The sequence below is a fragment of the Anser anser genome (genome assembly GCF_964211835.1).
Source record: "Anser anser genome assembly, chromosome: 7".
NCBI classification, from domain to species: Eukaryota; Metazoa; Chordata; class Aves; order Anseriformes; family Anatidae; genus Anser; species Anser anser.
The window spans coordinates 8617462-8633722 of NC_139727.1; the positions used below are offsets into that span (position 1 = coordinate 8617462).

The following is a 16261-nucleotide window of genomic DNA, read 5'->3' on the forward strand; positions in this document are numbered from 1 at the left end:
ATGTGAATTGATGAGGAATGCGTGCTCTATAGACTGGGTGTAGCTGACTATCAACTTAGGTTTTGATAGTGCCTTGACATCAGACAATTTAGTTCTTATAATATGCAAGCAGCTACGGTGAATGGCCAAATTCAGGCTTCTGTTGGTCTTTAGACCCATCCCACTCCAAGTTAACTTTTTCTGGTGTTACAGTGAATAACTTTCCATTTGTTCCCCTCCTGGTGGAGTGAGGAGGAAAAAGTCATAATATGTAACAAAGAGGAAATAATATTTTGATTGTTGAGCTGTATTTGTTATTTTATGTTAATAGTACGTACACATTGAGGACAGAGTAACTGAAAGTGAAAATCTTAGTGAAAAGTACCTAGAATTCTTGAAGTAAAAACAGATAACTTGTCAAAACAATCTGCGTGCAGTGAATATTTCCCTGGTAGAAAAGAACATCTAGAGGGTGTGCATCTGAGCTTCTGCGCCTGTGGTGTTAATTCCTGTGGGTGCTGACTGCTTGCTAATTTAAATAGCTCTTGCAAGTGCTCACAACCAGGGTATGAGTTGCTTGCAGGACCTTTCTCTGCCTGGTATTTGTGTAAAAGAATGCCCTTTCACTCCCTGCCGTCCTTTCAAACCAAAGGAGTGAGCTGCGGCCTGCCGCTGCCGCCGCCTGCCTCCCTGGGGACTGCGTGCCCCTCAGCCGCCCGGCCTCGCTCTCCGCCTATACGCTGCCCTTTGCAAAATACGATGCATAAAACTCCTCTCTTGGCACTGCCAGCGCATTGAAACAGACTTGCTGTTCCCCTGTACTCCAAGCAAGGTGCTGAGACCGCGAGTGCCCACCCCCGGCTGGCATTGCGGTGGCAGCCGGCAGCCCCGGCCTGGTGTGTGGGCAGAGCCAGCAGGGACAGCGCACGGGGTGGAAGGAGAGCCCGGGTGGCCCTGGCCTTTGACCCGCTGCCTCTTGCTTCCCAAACCCCAGCTTTCATCCCAGCATTCATCACCCATTTTGCAGTCTGTCTTGGCTTCCTGCCTCTGGAAGTGCAGAGGTTTTTCAGGCCCTGACTGTGCAGTATTGTGCTTTTCTCAGGGTTTTTCCAGTTATCTCGCCATGAAGAACAAAACTCCTAGGCACAGCCGAAGCTCCTTATGGTAACTAAAACAGCACTGGAGTGTGTCAAGGATCCCTGACCCCCAGCGGTTCACTGAAGTGTGGTTAAAACTTTTTCTCCTATTTCAGTTTTCTAAGGGAAAAGGGTTCAGCCTCTTCTAAATTCTGCCCAGTAGAAACTAAACTAAATGTTACTGTTATCTCTATTCTATATCCTCACTCTTTTAGAATTGATTAAAACTCTTTTACTGCGACGTGGGCTGCTCTGGATTTTCAGGTTATACTTTGAATTATATATGGTTGTGTTGGATCAGTTACCTGCTTGCTTTTTTATTACTCCTAAATTTGAGAAAAGGCTAACAGGGATCTTCGGGGGGGAAAGGCCTGTGTTTATTCACACGAACAGCTCTGCAAGGTGTGGTACTGCCATACAGGAAGGTCCTTGCTTAAAACAATCTAAAACTTGGGCTCTGCCAGCCTTCGCCTTCTGTTCTGCTGCTGCAGAGGTCAACGAGTCAGGGGTCAGGGCATTCGCCAGCGACCGTGGTGCCGAACAGAGCCGCTAAGTGAGCGCACAGTGAGAGCTGGGCTCGCTGCTGCAGGGGCACGGGGCCACGAGCGAGGCCGGGCCTGGAGGCCGCAGGACCCTCACGTCCTGGGGTGCGCCTGCTTGTGGCCTCTGTTGCCTTCCCCTCTGCTGGCCTCAGCTCCCTGAGAACGGACGTGGTCGTCAGGTTGTTGCTGCGTGCTGAGGAAGTACCAAGTGGCTAGGGCAAGCTCTGATACCCAGAAAGTCTCTGAGATGTTATCTTTGTCCAGCAGTAGCTGAAGCTCTACGTCCTGCCCTCGGCCTGCTGACAAGTCGCCCTTTCCTTCAGTGCAAACCGCCCCTTAAGAACGGCGCTGCGAGCGGCTTTCACAGTGCAGTTCTGAGTCACGAAGCTGGAAGGTGCCGAGCAGATGCAATGCCTGTCAATTTGCCATGACTGATTACCAAAGAGGTCTGCCTCGTGCAGATTCTCCACTTCTTTCATATGCTCGAGGACTGCCCAACTTCTTTGTTTACTTTTTACTGTCTCATCCGCAATTAAAATGCGAGGATTCTGTTTTTGTAGAGATCTATCTAAATTAAGAAATCATTATTTATTTGTTTAGGCTACACAAATCAAATTTGATGTTCTCATTCAAAGCAGAGACTCTTTTCTTCTGGGTGTCATTAGTCTACAGAAAAAGCCATCGCACTCTAATATAATTCCTGAACCATTAATTATGTTATTGTTTTGCAGGAGGCAAAGTTTTAGTTGCTTCTAGTCTGTTCTTTAAACATCAGCTATTTATTTACTGTGCATCCTTACTCTTCCCTGAAGGCCTTCAGGATGAAACGTGTGAGGCTGCTGCTTCCCTGTCCCAACTGCCCCCTCACTGCAAGCAGCACGCACTTGCTCTTCTCTTTGCAAATAAATATCAAAGTGAGCCGTATGTGTTACTCAGCACTATCTCTGCAGGCATCGTCAGCACATGAGATAAAAATAATGCTATCCAAGATGCATTATGGCTGTTCTTCCAGATTATTCTCAAAAAATCCAGTTTGGCTACAATGATTGTACGTGTTACCGAGAGACTTGTGTTACAAGGTTAAAGCTTCAGTTGCTCTACACTATAAGGCCGTCTGTGTCTTGCATAAAAAATGAGTGGCATTCATTTCCGTTATTGCTCGGTGGCAGGAACAGTAATGGGATGCCCATTGTTGATGGTGAACATGTAGTCTCTGAAAGCAAATTAAATTCTGGCCAAACTATTCCTAGCATGTGTTTTCCTAACTTTTTGCCCTTTGGTGGCTAAATTGTATTGGGTTTGTGTTTTGTGAATTGTTTTTATTACATTTTAAGGCCTGTTTCTCATTTTAAAAATAATTAAAACTTGTATCAGAAAATCAGATTTATTTTCAGCATTTCAAATCTGGTATTTTTCACTGTCAGTTTCCTAACCTATTTCCTTCCTCAAGAGACTTAAATATATGAACTTCTAAATACAGAGATGTGCACTTTTTCTTTCCTTCTCCTGTTTCTTTTCTTTTCAAGGGATTTTTTTTAGTGCCCGTGAGGCTGGAACTCTGGAGATTTCAAGCCTCTTTCATCCTCCAAAGTGTCAGCACTTTCAAAGAAGTGGGTTCCTGTACACTTCTTTTCATGTGCTCTGCTGTACTCTTTAAGCTCGACCTGCAAGCTCTCTCTGCAGGTGAGAAGGAAGCGTGGGCCGGAGACATGTTTACACCTTGGACTGTGTGCAGCAGAAATGATCACTGGGGAGAGGAGGGCACCCCACACAAGTGAGCTGCTCGTAGTCCAGAAGAATGACATTGCTTTTTGCATCTCCACCCTCTTTTTCTGGCTTCCTTCTGAAGTATGCTAGTAGCAAATCGATGCAGCGGACTGCCAGCTGAGTTGTAGGGTGCCTTAGCTTTCTGTTATTGTAGTGGAAAGCCCCATTAGAAACGGTCAAACAGAACCAACTACGTCAAGTCCATTTCTGGTGTAGTCTGTGATCTACAAACCCAAACTGCAAGAGCTATCAGTCTGCCTTCAACTAACATTTCTCATTCCTGGGATGCAGACCCCCAACTGGCCCGAGCAGCTCTGTCAAGGCTGAGTGCGTGGCTCCAGCCTGACCTGCCCACAGAGACCAGCAGAGGGGTGGGCAAGGAGTGGGGATAGATCCTGCTCTCATAACCAGACCCAGCAGTGGTGATGAGGAGGCCAGAGACTGATAGGGAAGGAATGGAATTAAGAATGGGACACAAGACAGCGTGTCCAGGTTAGCATGGAGAAGAGGATGAGGCAGGGAGAGGGGAACATGCTGTGAGGGGAACGGCAGGAGAGATGGATGAGCTGGGGAAGGGTTGTGTGTAAGGAGCGGGCGCGGAAAAGAGGGTGACGAAGTAGGCCATTTAAACCTTGTCAGAACTACTTCTCTCCACCCACACATCAGCCTGTTTCTTTCTCAGAGGAGAGAAAGGTGCTTCCCATGTCAATTTGAATGAAGAGTTTCAAGACAATGTCCTCTCAGATTGTGGATCTATTCTGCGCAAAAATAAATGACTGTTTAAAACGTACAACAACAACGAAAAAATGTTAAAATTATGTATTGTATCAAGGGACGGTCACTTTCCTTTTGGCCTACACTCAGAAAATTTTTGATGTATAACTTTTAAGGGGTGCGGCTGCTTTACTGCTTTTGTTTAAAAGTGAGAGCAAAGGTGTCAGTGGAACACGTTTAGTATAATTAGAGAATATTGTCTGACAATTCAGGAGAGGATCTTCCGAACGTATTTCTTTGGGACATAACCTGTACCGTTTTGAGGAAAACTCTAATTCTGGCTGAAACCACCCTGCAAAGTTTTCAGCCCTTAAAGTGGAAAAAATTGACCCCCTATCTGTCACCAGGCAATTCTTAGAAGTTTGGTTCTTTCATATTCTTAGGGTGCAAACCATAGTTTGGGGATGTGAAGGCTTTCACAGAATCTTAATTGAGGTCTGCGCAGTAATAACAGGCAAGATTCTGCAAAGCAGTTGTTTGAGCTTCTTGAAGATTTAATATTAATTTAATATTAATATAAAAAAAATCTAGGATTGTATTAAGAAAAGTTATGCTCCTTCTTTCTGAGTGGAAAAAAAGTACGACCAGGTTAAGAACAGGGCAAAACAATTTCTTGGACTTAATTTGGAAGAAAATTTAACAGTTTTGAAAAGGATCAAAATAGCAACCTGAAACATGTACTGTCACAGGTACACTGAGATTGCAAAGTTTTATGTAGAGGAAAATCCCAGGTTTCTTTTTTCTCTCTCTTTTTTTTTTTTTTTTTTTCCCCACTCCCATGGAAATAAAATAAATGCAGGATCTAGCTGTAACACCCTGTTATGTTAAACCTAACAGTGCACAATGCTTGGTCTGCTTCATGTTGCTGCATCCTTCAGAGTGTGCAGAAGTCGCTCTGGACAGTGGTGGTCCACAGCAGGCTGCCTGTCAGCTAGTCGCAGGCTCTGTTACAGAGCATGACGGGTGTACTGCAATTTCCCCGCTGCAGATAGGAATGTTTATTTTACTTACAGGGTGCTAACTGTTTAGCTGTGGTATTTTGTACAGCGGTATGAAGATGATGAGAAGGGAACGCTTGGAAGAAAGGAGAAACGAAACCATTGTGGTGCTGTCAGAGGAGTAGATGTTACATGTGGGAGGTAAAGGCGTGGGGAAAAGGGATGACATTTACTGAACTTATTGCTCAGGCTCCTTGTAGTTCAGATGTGTCTGCTGATGGTATTTATAAGGGTAGCCCCCGTGTGAAAGGGAAGAAAAAATGATCTCATGCTTAAAAAGGAAAAATAAAAAATCTCTTTCTGGTATCCATGCTGTCTAAAACATGAAGCATATTTAGCAATTCAAAGTAGTTCTTTGTACCTTCTGAACTGTCAAATCTGCCACATACAAAGGCTACATCAATGAAAGGGCGTGTGTTACATTAGAAATATTTAATGGCAGTAAGTAAAGCCTGTTGAAAACATGAGAACAGACGTAAGGGTGCTTAGCTGTGTGCTGCTGTGTGCCGCACAGCTCAGTTGCACAATTCTCCAAGCTGAAACATCACCAGCTATGCTGTGTGCAGTGTAATATCTACAACTGAACGTCCTGTAGAAGACAAATGATACGCTATAAAGCTCCACAGAGAGAGCACCTACTGCTTTTTATTTGCTTTTTAAAAGTTTGGTGGGCAAAATGAGCGAGGCATCGCTTTGTTATTAATATTTACTCCAGTGAATGAAGGAAAAATATTTAATGTGTTATTCTGATGCTATTAAGCTCCCAAAAGCTAACTACTGTGAAAGGGATGCTAACATAATATTTAGTTGTCTAGTTGGGGATTAATGGATTAGGATGCATAGTTAGTAAAAATCAGCACTTGTCACACCGATGTCAGTCCCATGAGCTGTAACCATCTTGAACATTTCCGTTGTTGTAGTAGTTTTCAATTCTGTTTCCCACTCCACAGAATTTCCCTAGAGATGCGATGGGTCAGCAGCAGGCCAAAGATGGGCTTCAGACCTAATCTAATCAATATTGTGACAAATGTAACGAAAGCAGCTGTGTCACCTTGGAATCCCAGTGCATTTTATCAGCTCTGCTCTTAATGGGATGTGACAGCGAGGTTGATCTGTGCCTCCTTAGGATAGGAGAGAAGTTGTGCAAGGATGGCTTTGTCACAAAAGGGTAATCCATCTCCATTTAGATCGCAGCTAAAGGTTGAAACTAAAGGTTTCCTTACTTATGCCTCAAACATCAAATAGCTATTTTAATAACCCTCATTTTCATGTGAACAGTTTATGTTTTTATTCATCTTTCAGCTCCTCTAACATGTCATCTCTATTAGAAGAGGTGGTAAGGTTCTGAAATTGGCTTCATGAATTAGAAAGCAGTAGTCACTGGCCTCATATGTATTCCAGGCAGAGCACTTTAATTTTGGTCCTCTGTAATGGCTCTATTTTATTGTGAATTGCCTCTTTTTGCTATCACATGCAATTAGATTACTTGTTCCACCAGTTGCTCATAAATTTAGCTGCCTGGTTTCTTCCCTTTGCTACCTTGGTCATCTCCAGTGATGCATTCTAGTGTGCAATCTCAAAATCTTGTGCTTCTCTAGTTTTGAGATGATGGCTTTGCTAAAGATTGTTTTTATGATAACCTCACTCTCTGTGCTTAGGGTTTTATATATTGTTATCAAATCTGACCATTTCTACCTCCATTTCTACTCAGCCTAGTATCTCTGCCCTGCTGGGTCTGCCGAGCCCCTTCATATTTTGACTCATGTTGTCTGTTGGCTTTATGGTTTCTCTGTTCTTACATGTCGTCCACGTACTGTGATGCTCCTGTACCAGGTTATTCTCAAGGTGTTTGGTTGCTCTGTCCCTTTGGCCTTAACTTTCCACTGCAGGATGAGTGGCAATTAGTGTCAAAATGGTCTCGTGCAGAAATCTCGTGAACTTGTAGTTTCGATATCTACAGGCTTACAGATCGATTACTATCATAGCAATTACTGTTGGTCAAGAAGCTCCCATATCTTATTCTTTTCCCTTGGGGAGATGACCTTTAAAGTATCTTGTGAAAATTTACCATTCTTCTCTATGCATTATATTTTAACATGAAAAATAATATTGCTTGTCCTTTAACTTGAGATTCAGAAACAGCTTACTCTTATTTTCAATTACTGAAGTTTTCTGTGTGAGGATTTCCATAAATTGCCTTGATGTGTAAATAGTGGAGCAAAGCTGCCTTATACTTTTAACTAATCCTGCAATTACGTTGCTGTAGAGCCTTTTTACCTTCCTTAATATGAAGCTAAACCCTCCTCTCACCTACTCCTTTACACAACCAGTGCAATAAGAATTATGGACGTGACAGCTAAATCCAGCTCTTAAATCCCAGGCATAGTAGCTATTAGTATTGCTGCTCACTGTTTCTCTCTAATAAGCTATAAGCAGTCCAATATCTTATTAGTTAATCTGAAAATCGTTTCTCAAGGGATTGCATGGCTTATGTGCATCAGGTCCCTACCAATCCACTTAAAGCTTAAATTCACCGGACTGAGAAACTCCAAGTGGGACTTTGCTGGCTGCAGCAGAACCATCCCCTTGTAAAGCGCTAGGATAGCATTTTTGGTCTAGCAGAAGTTGCACTGCAAACACCCCCTGAACAACATCTGGGGATGGTAATTCTCACATCTGAAAATTAGAGCTCTCACTTTCTAATTGTTTTCATTTTATTGTATTAAAACCTGCTACATTTTGGTCTTAAGGAAAATATTTATTTGGTTGTACTACCTAACAGATGGATTACTTTGTTGCTTGTTATTGCTCTTCATTTGTTTAATTAATTAAGCAGAGGAAAAAATGGGACTGAGAATGAAGTCTTTGCCCCAACATACCTAACTCTGACTTGAATATCTGAAACCTGCTGGTTGATGCTCCGGGTCTGGGATGGGTGGACCCCCGAAGGTAAATTGAAGCACCCCTGGGAGCTGAACACCCCTCGAGGTATTGCCTGTCTTTAAACCTGCCCACACAATTCTGACCCACCGCACTTGGTGAACGTCTGTTCACACCACTCCTTCTGTCTTTTCTGGTATCCCACACTGGCAGCAAGAGGAAGAAATACTCATGTACCGCAGTAGCATGAAATATCAACCACTGTTTCCATTTCTCCACAACAGTATTGCACAAAGCCAACGCCACATAATCCTTACAGACTCCCTTCACCAAGGGTCCCTTCCGACCTGAATCATTCTGTGATTACATACGATTCAAGCATGATGTAACACACAGAACCACCAGTGAATATACAAACTGCATCACATTTTTAAACATGCTTTCCCTGTACCGTCGTATTAAACATCTGTATGCACAGCTAGCCGCCCAAGAGCTTGCTGTCATCACTGCAGGAGCAGAATCTGCTCCCACCCTCATTTTCCCAGAGACGTGTTTGTCCCCTGTAAGGGGGGCACTGTGCCAAACTTACCGGGGTCTGCAGGAGCATCTCTGCTCACAGCTGGGCCTCTGCTGGTGCCCGAGGCCCTCCCTGCCGTGCCGCCGCTCCGTGTCCCCTCTGCGCTCAGGCAGAGCGTGCTGGCTGTGGGTGGGTGCTGTGGTTTCCATGCCAGTTATACCCCAGGAAAACTGAAAGCGCTGCCGAGGGTTGCGCGTGAGAGGAAACTCTGACGGCCCCGGCCTTCCACTACGTAGGTGTCATGTGCTGCAGCTGGTGATGGCTGGGCTGGGAACTTCCACACTGGCCTCAGCCTCCCTTGAACTCCAGCCAAGCCACAGCTGCTCTGCTACCTGCCCTGCACATAGGTCCATAGGAGTTCATATGCTGGGTAGGGCAGAGTATCGATGTGGTCAAGGAGAGGAAGAAGGTTTGGGGCAGGAATTTCTGTTTGGCCCACTGCTAATATTGTTGCTGCTAGAATCTCTCTGGCTTTGGTTTGGTTTGGTGTGATTTTAGAGCAACATTTCCCAGATGTTTCAATTTGATTATCTTTAGGGGGAACACACAAAATTCCTACACATGTATCTGGCAATTAGTTGCAGTATTTCCCATGGAAATCTGGCAGCTAGGAACTAACACTCTAGAATTAAGCTTGTTGGGATTTTTTTTTTTTTTTTCAAAATCAATTTTCAGTTGACCATTCTTTGTACTTAATTTTTGCCCAGTAATATCTGCAGTATGCCCAGTACTTTTCAGAAGCTCAGTTAAATCATACAGAAACAATACTAGATGTACTTTGATGGAAACCTGAATGGGTTTCCTGCATGGTATTGCATCTTTGCTAAATAAAATAATAACAAAGCATGAATTCTCTGTATACATATATGGCCACATTGTGAATTATTGCAAGAAGAGGCAAAGCAGAAAATAACAAAGGGAATTTTCTATATAGGTGGTGCTAGTTTGTAGTTAATGATGGCATGCTATTGGCTTTGTTGTTGTTTCTTATTTGTGTTGGATTTTGTATAGAGATACAGAAATAAGTATGTAGAAATAAGGAAAATGGGGAAACTGGGAAATTGCCATAGGAAATGAGGAAGAAGGTCCAAAGGCGATTGCTGAAGAGGATGGCATAATTTATGGAATTGGATGGAATTATTGAAGTATAAGACTGCCCAATATGACTTCTGAACAAAATAAGTCTCTAACTAGAAATTAGCCTACGCTAGTGCTTTCACATATGAAAGAAACTTTTACATAAAAATCATAAGAAGTAAAATAATACTTACTTTGCATTTCTTTACAGCAGCATTGCACAGTGGTTCTGCCATCCAGCCTTTCCCAGTGGGTGGACTTCCAGCTATTTCACTCTATGATTTTTGTCATGTGTCTTGCCTCCTTCCCCTTAAAATGAGGGGTGCAATGGATTACTATTCAGAACAGACTGTTATTTTAAACTGAAAATGCATTCTAGAATCAGAATAAGATCTGATGTGTAGCTTTAAAGAGGTGAGGTTCATAAGAAGGAGGAAATAGCACAAATTCTGGTATAGCAAAAAAAGGGATAAAGGCAGAATTTCAGATGCTAGGTGAAGAGAAATAGGAAAGGAATTGGGAGCATGTTTGGGGTAAAACAAATGCCTCCCACCGCCCCTGAAAAACAAAACAAGACACCACCACCAAAACACCCTAGTCTTGTAATAGTCCTTGAAAAACTTTATCTAGAATAATATCAATAATATTTACATTGTCAAATTGACTAGTTATAAAAGTATGTGCTGAAAAGTGTTTAATAAAAGCTTTGGAATTTAAAATTCTGTTCCTTAGCATGGTTATGGTGATAGAAGAATTATAAATCTTTCTTCTTGAGAAGTACTATGGCAGCATGAAGGGAAGTGACAACACAATCGTATCTCATCAGAATGATGGGTAAATCATTAACTATATATTTTTAATATCTACTAAACTGTCTTCAATGTGACATAAAAATAAAGATACAAAGAAACTGGCAACCATTCTCTTGACACCTAAGATAAAATGTACTGAAGAGAATCCAAATTTGAGTACACAGTATTCAGAGATAATTTGCCAGAGGCCAATTTTGGAGCAGAGTCCCATAGGCTTTTAGTAGGACTTGGGTTTTCTTCTTCTTTTTTTTTTTTATCTACAGGAAATTCATTGTTGCTGAATTACTAAGGTGAATTTGAAGTTGTGATTCTGAGTTGGGTGCTGTTGTTTGTGGCTTTAAGGCTTTTTATTTTTATTTATTTTTATTTTTTCCTCAAAATGAAATTAAAATAGCTTAGCTTTAAGAAAGGCATGACAAAAGAGGGGGAAAAACAGCTCAATTTACTTCTGTGTCAGAGTAATCTCAGCTTTTTTGCCTTTTTTTTTAGGGATAACCTTTTCTTTTGTCCTCTCCTGATCCACATAACTGACAGGTACTGAATTGCTGTGGCTGAAAAACTAAAATTTCCCTTCTTAGGGAAGCACAGCTAGGAAAATGTGTTTTAACGTCATTTATTTTTAAGTAGGGCACAAACTGGTTGTGCCTATAGCTGCAACCACTGAAAAGGGAGATTGAGGGCTGCTGTCAGACGATCCCTGTTGTGCCTACGATGTGCCTGTTGTATGCGTGGTCCTTACTGGTACTGAGTGCACATTTGCTCATATTAATATAAGGGTTTAATGCTGTGGTAGTGACTTGGCAGCCATAAGAAACTAAGGACAAAATCTTCATACACTTGCACCTTCAAGCCTGAATGTTTCACAGCGGTTCGATGTCGCCAGTTAATTTTGCTTTCAAGTAGTGCTTGTTCGACCTCCTTTACTTCACACCAACTGTTGCAAAAATTCTAGGGCTCCTGTGGTCTCCATTTTGGCAATTTTAATCCAAAGTAACTCTCTGGTTTCAAAACAAAATGTTATTTCTTTGATTTTCATTATCCAAACATAAGGAAATATAGGAAGTGAGCAAGTAATTAGAAAAATGCAATTTTGAGTTGGACGTAATATATTGTTCTGTTACTTTTATATGATGCAAGGCTTCTCCTTGTTAAAAAGATCAGTGAAAAAATGCTGCTCCAATTCCATGCTAACAGCTGCAGATTTTGCCTGAAACTGAAGTGAAAACGTTGTTTTGATTGTAGTACTTAAAAATAAAATAAAAATCAATGAATAACTATGTTCCTGATTTGGGAGAGCTTCTCTAAGGACCTTGAGGATGAGGATGACTCCATACAGGTAACCGAGAGATCTGCTGGCAGGCCTCTCTAAGCCCGGCTGCAGAAGCTATCAGAACCTAACACAGTTAAGAGCACACATCTGTATTTAGGTTGCATTATTAGTAAGTACAGTTTCTGGGAAACCAGCTGTGTTTGTGCAGCTTCCTTGTCAAGGTTTCTCATTCAGTAAAGCCTGCAGTGCCGTAATGCCACACGTACGGACTTCCCGTGGAAAGGCAGCTCTCGCTTTTCCTGCCTACTTGTGAGGATGACAAAAAGCCTAGAGCAGGACCTATTGCTTGAGAATTAGAGAAAACCTCATAACACCGTAGCCTAAATGGGATCCACGTGAAGTTCCTGACCTTCAGCCCTAGTGAGATGTGACCTGCTGTAGTTGCTAAGTTTTGAACTGGGCGCATGCGTGGCTGCGATCCACGCTTGCTCTATCTTTTCTTACCCTACTTCTCACAACCACGTCTCACCCCTGAAAACACTGGATAGGGCTCGGTTTTGAGGGAAGCTGGGTTGCCCATATAGGGTTAAGCCAGGCTGTGACTTCAAACAACGCAGGCAGCCAGCTTCCCTTTTTGTAAAGAGAGCAGCTTCCTGCCAGCCCCATACTGCAGTACAGCCCTGTGCAGAGCATGGAAACCCCCATCCCCCTCAGTGCTATGTAGTGGAACCTACAGCAAGTGTAAAAACACAACGAACGGCGCGTTTATTTTTGGAGAAGTGGGAAACTGCTGTGGGAGTGAAAATTTCTCGTTTTTTTTTTTGTTTTGTTTTTTTTCATCATCCACCCACTTACTTGAATGTAGTTGTTTGGGGGAAAGGACCAAAAAAAAAAGAGAAGCTAATAAAGTCCCAAGGAAATTTTTGAATTTTGGGGGATGTTTTTGAAGAACTGAAGATCACATTTGGTGTTAGAGAATACAATAGTGATGTCCCTTATGCTCCATCTTCCTTCCTGAGATATTACGATGGCAAGATAAAAAATAATTTCCCAAATACAGTTTTTAAATGTACTAGCGCTATTTATTGCTGACAGCAAACAGTTGCATTTTTTCCTAATATAAAAGACCCATACATGCTGCAGGCTTAAAATCAGGAGAGCTTTACTTCCCAAGAAATCTGCTAGACCCATGTAGAACAAAAGAGGTGCCTTTTGGAGGCAGGTTGTGATTAACGCGTCGAGTTGCGATCACAGAGATAGCCTTCGTTTCTCATTGGAGGTGACTGCCTTTGGGAGGAGACGCTTCTTTTTCCCTCTGTTTGCGTGGGCGAAGGTCGGCTACAAGTGCTTGGCAGCAGAGTCCCTGTCTGAATGTTACTCTTGCAGTTTGGTTTTGATGGAGTGTTATCTTTAAGCAATGTCAAGGCCACAACAACGTATGAATATAGATTTCGTTTCACTTCTTTGTACCTGCATAGTGTCTGTATTTTGACTTATAGTTCGTTAAGCTGATAAAAGTTGTCTTGGTGTCACCTCTTGCTCAGTACCAGTTTGTTTTTGTCACTCAGCACCACTGACTCTGCTGTTAGCAAAATGGAAAGAAGGCAAAGCTTTACAAAGGGGTGGTGAATACATGGAGCTTAACAGTTTTGTGTTCCATAATAGTTGAGGATGGTGAGTAGCTGGTTAGCAAAAGATGTGTAGGAAGCTGTCATGGTATGGGTTCTTGGAAAGTCCATCAGGTTGAGGGATGGAGAGGTCACAGAACACAGTGCCGAGACATTTTCAGTTGTCTGGCTGCTACTGGGGAAGCCATTGAACCTTCAGAGTCTAAAGACCTTTCTGTGATGGAGTTGCTGTGTTTGTAATGGGTATATGCTGTTGCACAAAGGAAAGCTACACCTGTTTTCTGACTGTCAGGTGCCCATGGCACCAGCACCAGCAATGGGAGTGGTGGCAGGAGCAGAGCAGCAGAGCACCTGTGGACACGAGCATGCCCTGCTGGTGGCTGCTGCTGTGTACGGCTGCCAGCAGCTGGAAGGAGCCCCAGAGAAGGTCTGAGCACGTGTGGTTCAAAAAGGTCCGGATACATATAGGCCTGTACCTATAGCAGGAGAATTTTCTCGTGGCTGGGCTGAACTGTGCCACTCCTCGTACACATGGGGCTTGTTTCATGGTATCCTGCCTACAGGAGCACGGTCTGATATGGGGCGGGCAGCAACACAGCCTGCAGAAAGTGGTGGCTGCTCTGTTCTTCTGCTGCTCCACCATCACTGTAAAATAGGGCTGTCAGGATTGCAGGAACAGTGCTTTTACTGGGCATTACTTGATGTTGAAACTTGTATCTTATTTTGAAAGTCAGCTTGGGAAAGTTAAAAGTGAAAGAGAACAGTCATGCTTTTTCAATATGCAGGAATTTTAGTGTTTTCTATTTCAAATGATTAATTTAGTAGAGAAGATTTTGAGGAATGTTTTTCATCTCCTCTGAACTATTTCTTGTACATGATGAATAAAACTGTTCCCCTTCAGTTTTATTTAAAGTAGGAAAGAGGAAGCACTCTAAAAAAGGCCCAGAATATCATCACTTGATGTCTGATTTGTGGCTTTCCAAAGATTATCTTTGATTACCCAATGTAACTTGTTGTTTTAGAGAGAGTTTTAGTGAGAAAGAGGAATTTTGAGCTTGAAACCAGCATCTGTGTTTGAGAGAAAGCCTCTTTGTTACTTCTGATAACCATGATAATGGGATCTAAACTAAGGTTGGCTGTGTTTGTCTGTAATAATTACAGAACGTACACTAAGGCACACATGCGCACTGACAGTTTTTGTATATATACTGGTACTGTAAATCTGATTACAGCAGTGTGATCTTGGGAGTGTCTGAAGATGTAAATTGGGACCGAGACCAGATTCTGGATCCCTTTGAGGAATGGGATAGGTCAGTATGGTTGTGTGTCAGCTCCCTTGTCTCTGCTTTGGTATGTGTGTGGCTACGTTGGCACTGACTTTTTTTTCTGAAAACTTGGAGTAATGAAGGATGGAATATATATATATATTTCCATTTCTTAATAACAGTTTCACCTTCATCCATGTCCTAATGAGAATTTTGATTTCATTTTCACTTTGAAAAGTGGAAATGGGCACCAGATTGGTAAGGCTGTGCTATGCCTTACTGTTTCATCATGTAGGAGTCATTACGATGTTGAATACGGGGGTTAAATTACTTGTACTAAGTCTGCTGTTTTTTTGTTTAAAGGGATTTCTATTTGCAAAACAGAAGTGGAACTTCTGGCTGTAGAAGTGCTGTGCACTTTTAGGAAATAAGCTATTTACTGGGGATTTCCTTGGTGAAGTGGATTGCCTGGCACAGGCTCAACGTTTGCAAGATTTGAGCCAAATTTTCAGCGGACACTATCTCAATTTTTGATCATCTTTCTTAGCACAAATATTTATACTCAGATCACATTGGAAGATTATTTTCCTCCCAAAACAAGTGTCATAACCGGTGAATCACTTCAGATTTGCATTCATGATGAACCATCATTTGTCTGCTACTAAACACTCTCTGGTTGAAAAGTTGTGTTAAAACGAAGTGGACTTCCTCGGTTTGTGTTATTGTAAGGGCAGTGTTTTAGTTGATTGGTATTGAGGTAGCTCCCTGTAGCTTGCCTGTTCAAAGGGAGCCATCAGTGTATGACCTGATGTTTTCAGCTACTCCCTGTGGCCACAGTCTTGTGCTTTTGATGTCCCCCAATAGGTCCCAGAATAGAATGAGGATCCTCAGAAGGGCGTGAGACCTCAGGCGGTCACCTCGTGACCAAAGCAGAAGCTGCGGAAAAAACAGCTATCCCTAATTCTGAAAGGAAATGCCCAGCAGCTCAGCTGAAAATAAAATAAAATAAAAAATCCAGCTTGGAAAGCACCAAAAGATTTCTCACATAAATCTTCAGCATTTTTCTTGTTTACAGGCAACTCCAAACTCTTTGCTGGCAAAGTGGTTCCTACAGTCACCATATGGGAGTTGTTACAAAAGGTGTTTGAAAGTGATCGTGTGAAAGGTGAACAGGTTTGAGAAGCAGACTTTATTCCAAGAAAAAAGGCAATTTGAGCTGGAGAGACACAATACTTCTTGGAAAAAGAGGATGGCTGGTGTTGCAGCCAGGATGCTTCATTGGATTTAGGTGAAAAGGAAGTGAAAAAAAGCTCGGGCTCGGCATGTGTCATGTAGCCACAAAAAGCCTGACAGAAATTAGGAGTTTGAAATTCTCTGCTAATAAAGCATTGCCCTTTTGGTAATACAGACGTACAAACTAAGTATGGGTACTCCAGGATCTGGGCTGAGGGCCAGCAGGCGGTGACCTTGGCTTCTGGAATGAATGGCGGTGTTGTTGGTTTGCTCAGTGACATGTCGTTTTCTTGGTAGATGTAAAAGGGCGCTCTACGGAAAAT

General features: G+C 42.5%; 1 protein-coding gene across 1 annotated transcript in view; it reads right to left on the bottom strand.

Moving 5' to 3' along the window:
- The window catches only part of RASGEF1A (RasGEF domain family member 1A), a 49123-nt gene extending 40299 nt beyond the window's left edge, over positions 1–8824 (bottom strand). Inside the window, exon 1 of the mRNA XM_083843852.1 lies at positions 8666–8824. Coding sequence (XP_083699978.1) covers positions 8666–8683 — 18 coding nt within the window. The 5' untranslated portion in view covers positions 8684–8824. The remainder of the gene's footprint in view (positions 1–8665) is intronic.
- Positions 8825–16261: the final 7437 nt, after the last annotated feature.